The sequence below is a fragment of the Phoca vitulina genome, unplaced genomic scaffold (assembly GCF_004348235.1).
Source record: "Phoca vitulina isolate PV1807 unplaced genomic scaffold, GSC_HSeal_1.0 scaffold15, whole genome shotgun sequence".
NCBI lineage: Eukaryota > Metazoa > Chordata > Mammalia > Carnivora > Phocidae > Phoca > Phoca vitulina.
The window spans coordinates 4,579,063-4,592,314 of NW_022589718.1; the positions used below are offsets into that span (position 1 = coordinate 4,579,063).

The 13,252-nt window shown below is 38.0% G+C and overlaps 1 protein-coding gene across 1 annotated transcript in view; it reads left to right on the forward strand.

Moving 5' to 3' along the window:
* ADAM18 (ADAM metallopeptidase domain 18) overlaps window positions 1-13,252 on the forward strand; it is a 199,404-nt gene that overhangs the window by 31,887 nt on the left and 154,265 nt on the right. The window contains exons 4-5 of the mRNA XM_032413217.1: window positions 405-460; window positions 12,828-12,906. Coding sequence (XP_032269108.1) covers window positions 405-460; window positions 12,828-12,906 — 135 coding nt within the window. The remainder of the gene's footprint in view (window positions 1-404; window positions 461-12,827; window positions 12,907-13,252) is intronic.

The window sequence follows — 13,252 nt, forward strand, 5'->3', positions numbered from 1 at the left end:
CTGACTCCTTTGGAAAATCTTTGTATTTTTGTCTTCCCTCCCAATTATGTATCACCCTGCTGGAGTGTTTTTTGTTTGTTTTGTTTTTGTTTTTGTTTTTGTTTTGTTTTGTTTTTGGCAAGATAGTATCTCTGCCTCTCCTATCCCTCTCAATGCTGTCCTTTTTGTCTTTTTCTGTGAGTCTCTGTTCATCCAGTTTTCCAGTTTTTTTTCAGAGTAAACTGCTCCATATGTAGTTGTATATTGGTTGTATCCATGGGAGGGAGTTCAGGATTTTCTTATGTTGCTATTTTAAACCCAACCCCCCCCAAGTGAGTCTTTTTGTTTACATGAGAGAAAAGTACTGCTTCAGTTTATATATTTCTGATTTACTGAGTCATCTTTATTTATTTGCTTTATTTTAGGTGATTTATATCATTACAATTGATGAAAAGCCATACACTCTGCATCTCAGAAAACAGTAAGATATAATTTTCCATTAAAGCTTAGATTTTACTTTTTAAATATTTTGGTATACAATTTAAATTAAAGAATGCAATATAATATAGACTGTTCAATCAACTTGTTTTTCAATTAGGATTAATTAAGTCTTGAATAATGGAAGAGTAGAATGTTGAATAATAGAATGCTGCATTTTAATTTTCTAGCTTGTTATTTTCACATTAAGAAATAAGTTACTTATTTGTAAATCTTCAATTGAGTATAAAGCCATCCAACCCAAGAACTGCAAGTTATATGTTAAGTATGCCTGATGTAAAATCAAACTTAGTCACATCAAGTGGTTATTGGTGGGAAATTCAACTAATGACATATTTTATGAATGTATTAATTACATATGTATTTATTTTTAACAACTTTAATGGGTACATTCATATGTCATAAAACTCACTCAAGTGTATAATTCAATAATTTTTAATAACTGTATGCCGTATTGCAACCATCAACCATAAATCAGTTGTAGAACATTTCATATCCTACATAGGATCCTCATGCCATTTCACATTTAATCCTTATTCCCACCTACCACTCCAGGCAACAATCAATCTACTTTCTGTCTCCTAATTTGCAGTTTCTCAACATTTCATGTAAGTGGAATCAAACAGCCTCTTCTCTGCCTGCATCTTTGAAAATATATATTTGTAACAACTGCATTTTGTCTGCCTTACATCAGTGTAGTTGAACAAGGCTGAAGAAAACTCCTCACTTAATTTATGACTGTTATCACCTAATTCATGACCATTAAACATATGTTGGTCTTTAGTGTCTATAAAACTCCATTAAAATGTTTTTTGAGAAGACTATCATTTGTTTTTTGATAAGAAACATCTTCATGTTTCTGAATGCCAGTTATTTTTTAGTCTTCATTTTTCTTGACCTAATGGCAGTATTTTGTGTAGCTGATCAGTATCTCCTCCAAAAATACTTTTTTCATTTGGCTTCCAGAAAACTGCAGACTTCTGGTTTAATTCTTCCCATTGTGTTTACTCTCTCAGTTTTGTTTATTTGTTTCATCTTGTTTGTTTTTTGGATTCTTCCCCACCTCTCCAATCTTTTCGTGAATCTTGTTTTTCCCTAGCTACCTTCAATCACCTGGCTATTTCATTCCCTCTTGCAGCTTTAAATATCATTCATGTATTGATTACTCCCAAGTTATATCTCTACTTTATTCCTCTCCAATGAACACCATATTCATTTATCTGACTGCTTATTTGATAATCAAGTGTTTGATAGAATTCTCATACTTATCATATCCAAAATGTACTTCAGATACTTTTCCAAAACTTATCCATCCTACAATCATCTCAGTAAATGGCAACTCTAGTTTCTTAAAACAAAACCTTGGATGATAAAAAAAGATGACAGAGGAGTAGGGGACCCTATTCAAACTGGTCCATGGAATTGAGCTGGATATCTACCAGACCACTCTGAACATGCACAAAATCAGCCTGAGATGTAAGAAGATATATCTGGATCTCTACAAACAGAATATCACAGGTGGTGGGTTTCAAGGTACGAATTGGGGAGCCATGATTCCGTGGGCAGATATCGGAGGATAAACGGAAGGGGGAGGGAGCTGAGCTGTCGGGATCCTATACCACCAGTGAATAATAGTCTCCCTCACTGGGGACTGGGCACAGACTCACAGACCGGTAGCGACAGGGAAAAGATTTTAAGGCAGACCCCCAGATGGAAATCCAGAGCAGGACTGCACGTGCAAACTGGGGGTGGCTGGTGGTTTTAGAAGCACAAAGGGCAGAGACATGCCCCAACCTGGAGGCAAGGACTGGGAGCCCTGCTGAGGGGCGCACAACCCAGGACACTGCAGTTTATAGCACCACAGACAGAAACAGAGATAGTGTGGCCTGGAGAGCTCACTGAAGAGCAGACTGCAAGCTCTCTGCTCTGAGGCAGAGGGTTGGAAATGGTCTCTTCTGCTCTGACTCTAGGAAGAGATGCAGAAAGCTACCAGGGAAAGGCCCCAGAGAACAAAAGCCCCCAAAAAAACGGTTTTCACTGAGCCTATCCCCACCAGGGACCTTAGGGTTGTCTGAGTGAAAGTGTGGCAGGCCCCTTCCCCAGAAGGCAGGCTGGGTAAACAAGAGGCCAGCAACCCTAAGGTCCCTATAAACAGGTGCATCTTGCTTGGGTTGTGGTCAATAATTTGGACTCTGTACATTCCCTCAACCACCCCTCAACAGAAGGACTAGGAGGAGGAACCCACAAAACAGGAAAGACAAAGACTATGACTTATGCCACAGATTTACAAATGGATTCAGATATAACCAAGATTTCAGAGATGGAATTCAGGCTAGCAATTGTGAAGACAATAGCTAGAATGGAGAAATCAATTAAAGGCAACATAGAGTCTCTAAGGGCAGAAATGAAAGCTGAATTGGCAGAACTTAAAAATGCTATCAATGAGATCCAATCTAATCCAGATAATCTAACAGCTAGGGTAAGTGAGGCAGAAGAACAAATTAGTGACCTGGAAGACTATTTAATAGATAAAAAAGGAAAAGAGGTGGCCAGGGAAAAACAACTCAGAATCCATGAAAATAGAATCAGAGAAATAAGTGACACCATGAAACGTTCCAATGTTAGAATTATTGGGATCCCTGAGGGGGTGGAGAGAGAGAGGACTAGAAGATATATTTGAGCAAATCATAGCTGAGAACTTCCCTAATTTGGGGAATGAAACAAACATTCATGTCCTAGAGGCAGAGAGGACCCCTCCCAAGATCAAGGAAAACAGGCCAACACCCGTCATGTAATAGTAAAACTTGCAAATTTTAGAACCAAGGAAACCATCTTAAGGGCAGTTAGGGGGAAGAGATTCCTTATGTACAGAGGGAGGAACGTCAGAATAACATCAGACCTATCTACAGACACCTGGCAAACCAGAAAGTCCTGGCAAGACATATTCAGGGTACTAAACGAGAAAAACATGCAGCCAAGAATACTTTATCCAGCAAGGCTGTCATTTAGAATGGATGGAGAGATGCAGAGCTTCCAAGACCGGCAGAAACTGAGAGAATATGTGACCACTAAGCCGGCCCTGCCAGAAATATTCAGGGGATTTTTATAAAAGGAGAAAGACCCCAAGAGTGATATACAACAGAAATTTACAGGGACAATCTATGAAAACAAGGTCTTCACAGGCAACATGATGACAATAAATCATATCTTTTAATGATCACTCTCAGTGGGAACGGCCAAAATGCTCCCCTAAAATGGCACAGGGTTGCGGATTGGATAAAAAGACAGGACCCATCCATATGTTGTCTACACGAGACTCATTTTGAACCTAAAGATACATCCAGACTGAAAATGAAGGGATGGAGATCCATCTTCCATGCCAGCGGACCTCAAAAGAAGGCTGGAGTAGCAATTCTTATATCAGACAAATTAGATTTTAAGCTAAAGACTAATTAGAGACACAGAAGAACACTATATCATTCTTAAAGGGTCTGTCCAACAAGAAGATCTAACAATTGCAAATATCTACGCCTGCAATATGGGAGCAGCCATCTACATAAGCCAACTGTTAACCAAAATAAAGAGTCATATTGATAACAATACAGTAATTGTAGGAGCCCTCAATACTCCACTCTCAGCAATAGACAGATCATCTAAGCAGAAAATCAACAAAGAAACAAGAGCTTTGAATGACACACTGGACCAGATGGACCTCATAGATATATATATATAGAACATTCCACCCTAAAACAACAGAATACTCATTCTTTTCGAGTGCACATGGAACTTTCTCCAGAATAGACCACATACTGGTCACAAATTAGGTCTCAACCAATACAAAAAGATTGAGATTATTCCTTGCATATTCTCAGACCATAATGCTTTAAAACTGGAACTTAATCACAAGAAAAAATTTGGAACACCTTCAAACACTTGGAAACTAAAGACTGCTCTGCTCAAGAATATTTGGGTCAACCAGGAAATCAAAGAAGAACTTAAACAATTCATGGAAACCAATAAGAAGGAAAACACATCAGTCCAAAACCTATGGGATACTGCAAAGCGGTCCTAAGGGGGAAATACATAGCCATCCAAGCCTCACTCAAAAAAATAGAAAAATCCCGAATTCACCAACTAACTCTACACCTTAAAGAACTAGAGAAAAAGCAACAAACGACGCCTAAGCCACGCATTAGAAGAGAAATAATTAAAATTAGAGCAGAAATCAATGAATTAGAAACCAGAAACACACTAGATCAGATCAATGAAACTTATTCTTTGAAAGAGTTAATAAGATCAATAAACCACCAGCCAGACTTATCCAAAAGAAAAGAGAAAGGACCCAAATTAATAAAATTATGAATGAAAGGGGAGAGATCACAACTAACACCAAGGAAATAGAAACAATTATTAGAAATTATTAGCAGAGGGGTGGAGCAAGATGGCGGAGGAGTAGGAGACCTGGATTTCGTCTGCTCTCAGGAATTCAGCTGGATAGGGATCAAACCATTCTGAACATCTACGAACTCAACAGGAGATCGAAGAAAAGAATAGCAACAACTCTCTGAACAGAAAAGCGACCACTTTCTGGAAGGTAGGACGTGCGGAGAAGTGAATCCGAGCCGATATTTGGGAAGATAGACAGTGGGGGAGGGGGTCTCTGTTGGCCACTTCTGGCAAGTGATAGAGCTACAGAGGACAAAATCGGAACATATAGAAGTCCACTCCGCTGAGGGACGCCGCTCAGGTGGCTAAGCGGGGGGTGGAACCCTCATGGGACAGTGTGGTCTCAGGACCTTCAGGGTCATGGAAAGACCAGGGGTGCCTGAGTGCAGCAGAGCTCCCAGGTATCAGAGCAGGGACATCAGCTGCAGAGACGGAGCCAAGGGGTGGGCTGTCAGCTCAGGGTTGCCATAAACTGTGATCCGTGGCACAGTCAGGCCACTGCTTCTCTAGCAGGGACCCAAAAACCGGCAGATCCGGGGAGACTCCCCTTCCTCCCCTGGGAGGAGAGGCATGGGAGAGCACCACAGGGATCTGCTGGGTTTGGAGACTCCACACCGAGTCGGGTGCCAGAGATAGAAATGCTCAGTCACAGGACGGGTGAGCACGGAGTGTGGCTGGAGACCGGGGAGATGGGAGTGATTGACTGCTTTTCTCTGGGGGCTCACTGAGGAGCAGGGCCCCAAGTTGTCAGCTCCTCCGGGATGGAGATTGGGAGGCCGCCATTTTCACTCTCGTCCGCCAAAGCTGGACGGAGAGGTTGCAGGGAACAAAAGCTCCCGAGAGCAAACCTGAGCAGATTACGTAGCCCAGACCGGCAAGGGCAGGGCAATTCCGCCTCCACCTCCGGCAAAGACATTTGGGAACCACGGCAACAGGCCCCTCCCCCAGAAGATCAACAACAACAGCCAGCCAAGACCAAGTTTACCGATCAATGAGAACTACAGAACTCCAGCACTAGGGGAATACTGCAAATAGAATCCATGGCTTTTTTACCATGATTCTTTAGTCTTTCAAAATTAATTTTTTTAACTCTCTTTTTTTTCTTTTTTTCTTTTTTTTTTAATTTCTTTTTCACTTTTTCAACCAACATCTTACCAATCACTTTTTTAAAAAACATTTTTATTTTTTATTTTTAGAGTCATATTCTATCCCTTCATAGTAGTTACCCTTATTTTTGGCATATATATATATATATATATGTTGTTCTCTCTTTAAAATTTTGAGATACAGTTTCTTCTAATGGATCAAAATATACTCTATATCTCTAGTGTATGACTGTGTTCTAGTCTCCTGCCTGATCACATTCTCTCCCTTTTTTTTTCTTTTTTTTAAATCTTCTTCTTTCTTTTTTCAACCAGCTTCTTATCTTATCAATTCCTTTTATAAATTTTTTTATAATTTTCTACATTACAGTCATATTCCATCCTTTCATCGTATCAACCCTTATTTTTGTACATATATAACTTTTTCTTTCTTTAAAACTTTGGTAGGCACGTTCTTCTAACAGACCAAAATACTCCCAAAATCTAGAGTGTGCCACTGATCTATGTACCAGCCTGATCATATTTGATCATATTCAGTATTTTTTTGGTTCTGTTTTTATCTTTTTCTTTTTCTTTTCTTTTTCTTTTTCTTTCCCTTTCTTTTCCCTGGTTTCAGGACTTTTCTGATTTGTTTAGAGTATATTTTCTGGGGATTTTGTTACCCTGTTAGCATTTTGTTCTCTCATTCATCTATTCTCTGGACAAAATGACAAGATGGAAAAAATCACCTCAAAAAAAAGAACAAGAGGTAGTACCGACTGCCAGGGACCTACTCAATATGGATATTAGTACAATGTCGGACCTAGAGTTCAGAATGATGATTTTAAAGATACGAGCTGGGCTTGAAAAAAACATGGAATTTATTAGAGAAACACTTTCTGGAGAAATAAAAGAACTAAAATCTAAACAAGTCAAAATCAAAAAGGCTACTAATGAGGTGCAACAAAAAATGGGTGCACAAACTGCTAGGATAAATGAGGGAGAAGAAAGAATCAGTGATATAGAAGACCAAATGATGGAAAATAAAGACGCTGAGAAAAAGAGAGATAAATACTGGATCACGAGGGCAGAATTCGAGAGAGAAGTGATACCATAAGATGAAACAATATTAGTATAATTGGGATCACAAAAGAAGAAGAAAGAGAGAGAGAGACAGAAGATATATTGGGCAATTTATAGCAGAGAACTTCCTTAATTTGGGAAGGAAACAGGCATCAAAATCCAGGACGCACAGAGAACCCCCCTCAAAACCAATAAAAATAGATCAACACCTCGACATCTAATAGTAAAACTTACGAGTCTCAGAGACAAAGAGAAAATCCTGAAAGCAGCTCAGGATAAGAGATCTGTAGCCTACAATGGTAGAAACATTAGATTGGCAATAGACCTATCCACAGAGACATGGCAGGCCAGAAAGGACTGGCATGATATATTAGGAGCACTAAATGAGAAAAATATGCAGCCAAGAATACTATATCCAGCTAGGCTGTCTTTGAAAATAGAAGGAGAGATAAAAAGCTTCCAGGACAAACAAAAACTAAAGGAATTTGCAAACACGAAACCAGCCTTACAAGAAATATTAAAAGGGGTCCTCTAAGCAAAGAGAGAGCCTAAAAACAACATAGACTAGAAAGGAACAGACACAATATATAGTAACAGTCACCTTACAGGCAATACAATGACACTAAATTCATATCTTTCAATAGTTACCCTGAATGTAAACGGGCTAAATGCCCCAATCAAAAGACACAGGCTATCAGATTGGATAAAAAAACAAGACCCATCGATATGCTGTCTGCAAGAGACTCATTTTAAACCCAGAGACACCTCCAGATTGAAAGTGAGGGGGTTGAAAACCATTTACCATGCTAATGGACACCAAAAGAAAGCTGGGTGGCAATACTTATATCAGTCAAACTAGATTTTAAACCAAAGACTGTAATAAAAGATGAGGAAGGACACTACATCATACTTAAAGGGTCTATCCAACAAGAAGATCTAACAGTTGTAAATATCTATGCCCCTAATGTGGGAGCAGCCAATTATATAAGCCACTTAATAACAAAAGCAAAGAAACACATCAAGAACAATACAGTAATAGTGGGGAACTTTAACCCCCCCCCTCACTGAAATGGACAGATCCTCTAAGCAAAAGATTAACAAGGAAATAAAGACTTTAAATGACACACTGGACCAAATGGACTTCACAGATTTATTCAGAACATTCCATCCGAAAGCAACAGAATACACATTCTCCAGAATAGATCAAATTCTAGGTCACAAATCAGGTCTCAACTGGTACCAAAAGATTGGGATCATTCCCTGCATATTTTCACACCACAATGCTTTGAAACTAGAACTCAATCACAAGAAAAAAGTTGGAAAGAACTCAAACACATGGAAGCTAAAGAGCATCCTACTAAAGAACGAATGGGTGAACCAGGAAATTAAAGAAGAATTTAAAAAAATCATGGAAACCAATGAAAATGAAAACACAACAGTTCCAAATCTTTGGGATGGAGCAAAGGCAGTCCTAAGAGGAAAATATATAGCAATACAAGCCTTTTTGAAGAAACAAGAAAGGTCTCAAATACACAACCTAACCCTACACCTAAAGGAGCTAGAGAAAAAACAGCAAATAAAGCCTAAACCCAGCAGGAGAACAGAAATAATAAAGATCAGAGCAGAAATCAATGAAATAGAAACCAAAAGAACAGTAGAACACATCAACGAAACTAGGAGCTGCTTCTTTGAAAGAATTAACAAGATGGATAAACCCCTGGCCAGACTTATGAAAAAGAAAAGAGAACGGACCCAAATAAATAAAATCATGAATGAAAGAGGAGAGATCACAACCACACCAAAGAAATACAAACAATTATAAGAACATATTATGAGCAACTATATGCCAGCAAATTAGATAATCAGGAAGAAATGGATGCATTCCTAGAGATGTATCAACTACCAAAATTGAACCAGGAAGAAATAGAAAACCTGAACAGACCTATAACCACTAAGGAAATTGAAGCAGTAATAAAAAAAAATCTCCCAACAAACAAAAGCCCAGGGCCAGATGGCTTCCCAGGGGAATTCTACCAAACATTTAAAGAAGAATTAATACCTATTCTTCTGAAACTGTCCCAAAAAATAGAAATGGAAGGAAAACTTCCAAACTCGTTTTATGAGGCCACCATTACCTTGATCCCAAAACCAAAGACCTCATCAAAAAGGAGAATTACAGACCAATATCCTTGATGAACATGGATGCAAAAATCTCACCAAAATACTAGCCAGTAGGATCCAACAGTACATTAAAAGGATCATGCACCATGACCAAGTGGGATTTATTTATAGTGTCCTTCCTCATCTCTTATTATACTCTTTGGTTTAAAATCTAATTTGTCTGATGCTAAGGATTGCCACCCCAGCTTTCTTTTGGTGTCCATTAGCATGGTAAATGGTTTTCCACCCCCTCACTTTCAATCTGGGGGTGTCTCTGGGTCTAAAATGAGTCTCTTGCAGACAGCATATCGATGGGTCTTGTTTTTTTATCCAATCTGATAGCCTGTGTCTTTTGATTGGGGCATTTAGCCCGTTTACATTCAGGGTAACTATTGAAAGATATGAATTTAGTGTCATTGTATTGCCTGTAAGGTGACTGTTACTATATATTGTGTCTGTTCCTTTCTAGTCTATGTTGTTTTTAGGCTCTCTCTTTGCTTAGAGGACCCCTTTTAATATTTCTTGTAAGGCTGGTTTCGTGTTTGCAAATTCCTTTAGTTTTTGTTTGTCCTGGAAGCTTTTTATCTCTCCTTCTATTTTCAAAGACAGCCTAGCTGGATATAGTATTCTTGGCTGCATATTTTTCTCATTTAGTGCTCCTAATATATCATGCCAGTCCTTTCTGGCCTGCCATGTCTCTGTGGATAGGTCTATTGCCAATCTAATGTTTCTACCATTGTAGGCTACAGATCTCTTATCCTGAGCTGCTTTCAGGATTTTCTCTTTGTCTCTGAGACTCGTAAGTTTTACTATTAGATGTCGAGGTGTTGATCTATTTTTATTGGTTTTGAGGGGGGTTCTCTGTGCGTCCTGGATTTTGATGCCTGTTTCCTTCCCAAATTAAGGAAGTTCTCTGCTATAAATTGCCCAATATACCTTCTGTCTCTCTCTCTCTTTCTTCTTCTTCTTCTGTGATCCCAATTATTTTAATATTGTTTCATCTTATGGTATCACTTCTCTCTCGAATTCTGCCCTCGTGATCCAGTATTTATCTCTCTTTTTCTCAGGGTCTTTATTTTCCATCATTTGGTCTTCTATATCACTGATTCTTTCTTCTGCCTCATTTATCCTAGCAGTTAGAGCCTCCATTTTTTAATGCACCTCATTAATAACCTTTTTGATTTCAACTTTTTTAGATTTTAGTTCTTTTATTTCTCCAGAAAGGATTTCTCTAATATATTCCATGCTTTTCTCAAGCCCAGCTAGTATCTTTAAAATCATCATTCTGAACTCTAGTTCCGACATGTTACCAATGTCTGTATTGATTAGGTCCCTGGCAGTCAGTACTGCCTCTTGTTCTTTTTTTTCTTTTTTTTTTTTTTAAAGATTTTTTATTTATTTATTTGAGAGAGAAAGAATGAGAAAGAGCAAGCACATGAGAGGGGGGAGGGTCAGAGGGAGAAGCAGACTCCCTGCCGAGCAGGGAGCCCGATGCGGGACTCGATCCAGGGACTCCAGGATCATGACCTGAGCCGAAGTCAGTTGCTTAACCAACTGAGCCACCCAGACGCCCTCTTGTTCTTTTTTTTGAGGTGATTTTTTCCATCTTGTCATTTTATCCAGGGGAGAATAGATGAATGAGAGAACAAAATGCTAGCCAGGTAACAATGACCCCAGAAAAATATACACTAAACAAATCAGAAAAGACCTGAAACTGGGGGAAAAGAAAGGGAAAGAAAGGAAAAAGAAAAAAAGAAAAAGAAAAGATAGCAACAAACAAACAAAAACAGAGCATGATCAAATATGATCAGGCTGGTGCGTAGATCAGTGCCACACAGTAGATTTGGGCATATTTTGGTCTGTTAGAAGAAAGTGCCTCCCAAAATTTTAAAGAAAGAAAAGCTCATATATGTACAAAAATAAGGGTTAATATGATGAAGGGATGGAATATGACTGTAAAGATGAAAATTATAAAAGATTTTATAAAAGGAATTGATAAGAAGTTGGTTGAAAAAAGAAAGAAGAGGATTAAAAAAAGTGGGGGGGAGAGAATGTGATCAGGCAGGAGTCTAGAACAAAGCCATACACTAGAGATTTAAGGTATATTTTGGTCTGTTAGAAGAAACTGTATCCCAAAATTTTAAAGAGAGAACAATATATATATATATATATATATATATATATATATATAGTTAACTACTTATAGGTTAACTACTCATAAGGGATAGAATATGACTCTAAAAATGAAAAATAAAAACGATTTTAAAAAAGGGATTGATAAGATGTTGGTTGAAAAAGGGAAAAAAGAAAATTAAAAAAAAGAAAAAGCCATGAATTCCTTCTGGAGTATTCTCCTAGTGCTGGAGTTCTGCCATTCTCAGACTTCTAAAAGTTCCAATTTTGTGCTCCTCTCTCTATCACTTGTCAGAAGTGGCTGACAGAGGCCCCCTCCCCCGCCATCTATCATGACAAATATCACCTCAGATTCACTTCTCCACATGTGCTACCTTCGAGAAAGTGGTTGCTTTTCTGTTCAGAGAGTTGCTGCTATTCTTTTCTTAGATCTCCTGTTGAGTTCGTAGATGTTCAGAATGGTTTGATCCCTATCTAGCTGAATTCCTGGGACCAGATGAAATTCAGGTCTCCTACTCCTCCACCATCTTGCTCCTCCCCCTCCTTCAAAATATATTTGTAATTGCACCTCCACCACTGCTACTGTCTTAGTTCAAGTCACTATCATATCTTGCCTGGATGACTTAATAGCCTAATTGCTCTCTCTGCTTATTTGCCCTACAGATAATTCTCAACACAACATTCAGTTTGATTCTATTAAAATGTTGGTCTGAGGGTTGCCTGGCTGGCTCAGTCAGAAGAGCATGTGACTCTTGAGCTCAGTGTTATGAGTTTGAGTCCCATGTAGGGTATGAAGGTTACTTAAATAAATTAAAATTAAAAAAAATAACATAAAATATTGGTCTGGTCCTATCATATATCTGTTCAAAATCTTCTAATGGCTTCTCATCTCTGTGATGCCATCTCTTACTACTATCTCTCATCTTCAATCAACCTTGCATTCCAGGCATATCACCCCCTAGCTGTTCTTTATATACAGAAGGCACATTTTGGCCTCAGGGTCTTTTCATTTTCTCCTAACTCTGTCTCAAATAACATATCTGTGCAAATCCATGTGGCTTGTTTTCAGGTTCAGTCTATTCAGTGAGCTTTTTTATGCCATCCTATCTACACTTTGCAACCAACTTCCCTCACCCAGGCTTATTTATAACATGCTAGCAGTATTTGTCTCTCACTATCATGAAGACCAGTGGTTTTGTCTTTTGTTTATTGCTGTATCCCAATGCTTAGAAGAGGATCTATCAATAGGTACCTAGGAAATATTTGTTAGATAAAGACATATATAGGCCCACAGGTTAATATCTGATACAGAGGGCCCAGTCTGCTCTAATTAAATCGTATTATTATATGAATCCTATATATTTCACATTTATTTTTATTTTTATGTTTATATTCATATTAAATTCATGACTCAAACATTTTTTTTTTAATTTTTGTTTTTCTTAGCTCATTCTTATCCCAGAACTTTTTGGTTTATACATATAATGAAACTGGATTTTTGCATTTAGAGTCTTCATATTTTAAGGTAAGCTCTATATGTCTTAGATATTTGTTATCATATAGCTTTTTATTGAAGTGGCCATATCACTACCATTGGGATATATTTGTTCTATTACAATTTAATACAAATATTTTATTCTGTATAATTATGACCTGTTATGTGATTGTTCATAAAAATGGTACATGATAGAGATAAAACCCAGGCTGAAAGAATACTCATTGGCACCTTGGTGGTACAAAATAAAGAGGATTGTCAAAAACGCTTTTTCCTTGAAAATCTGCATTAACAAATCTATATGATACACAATCTTATTATTTTCAATTATTTTAACATTTTTAATCTCTATTGTTAGCAAACACATTTTTATTCA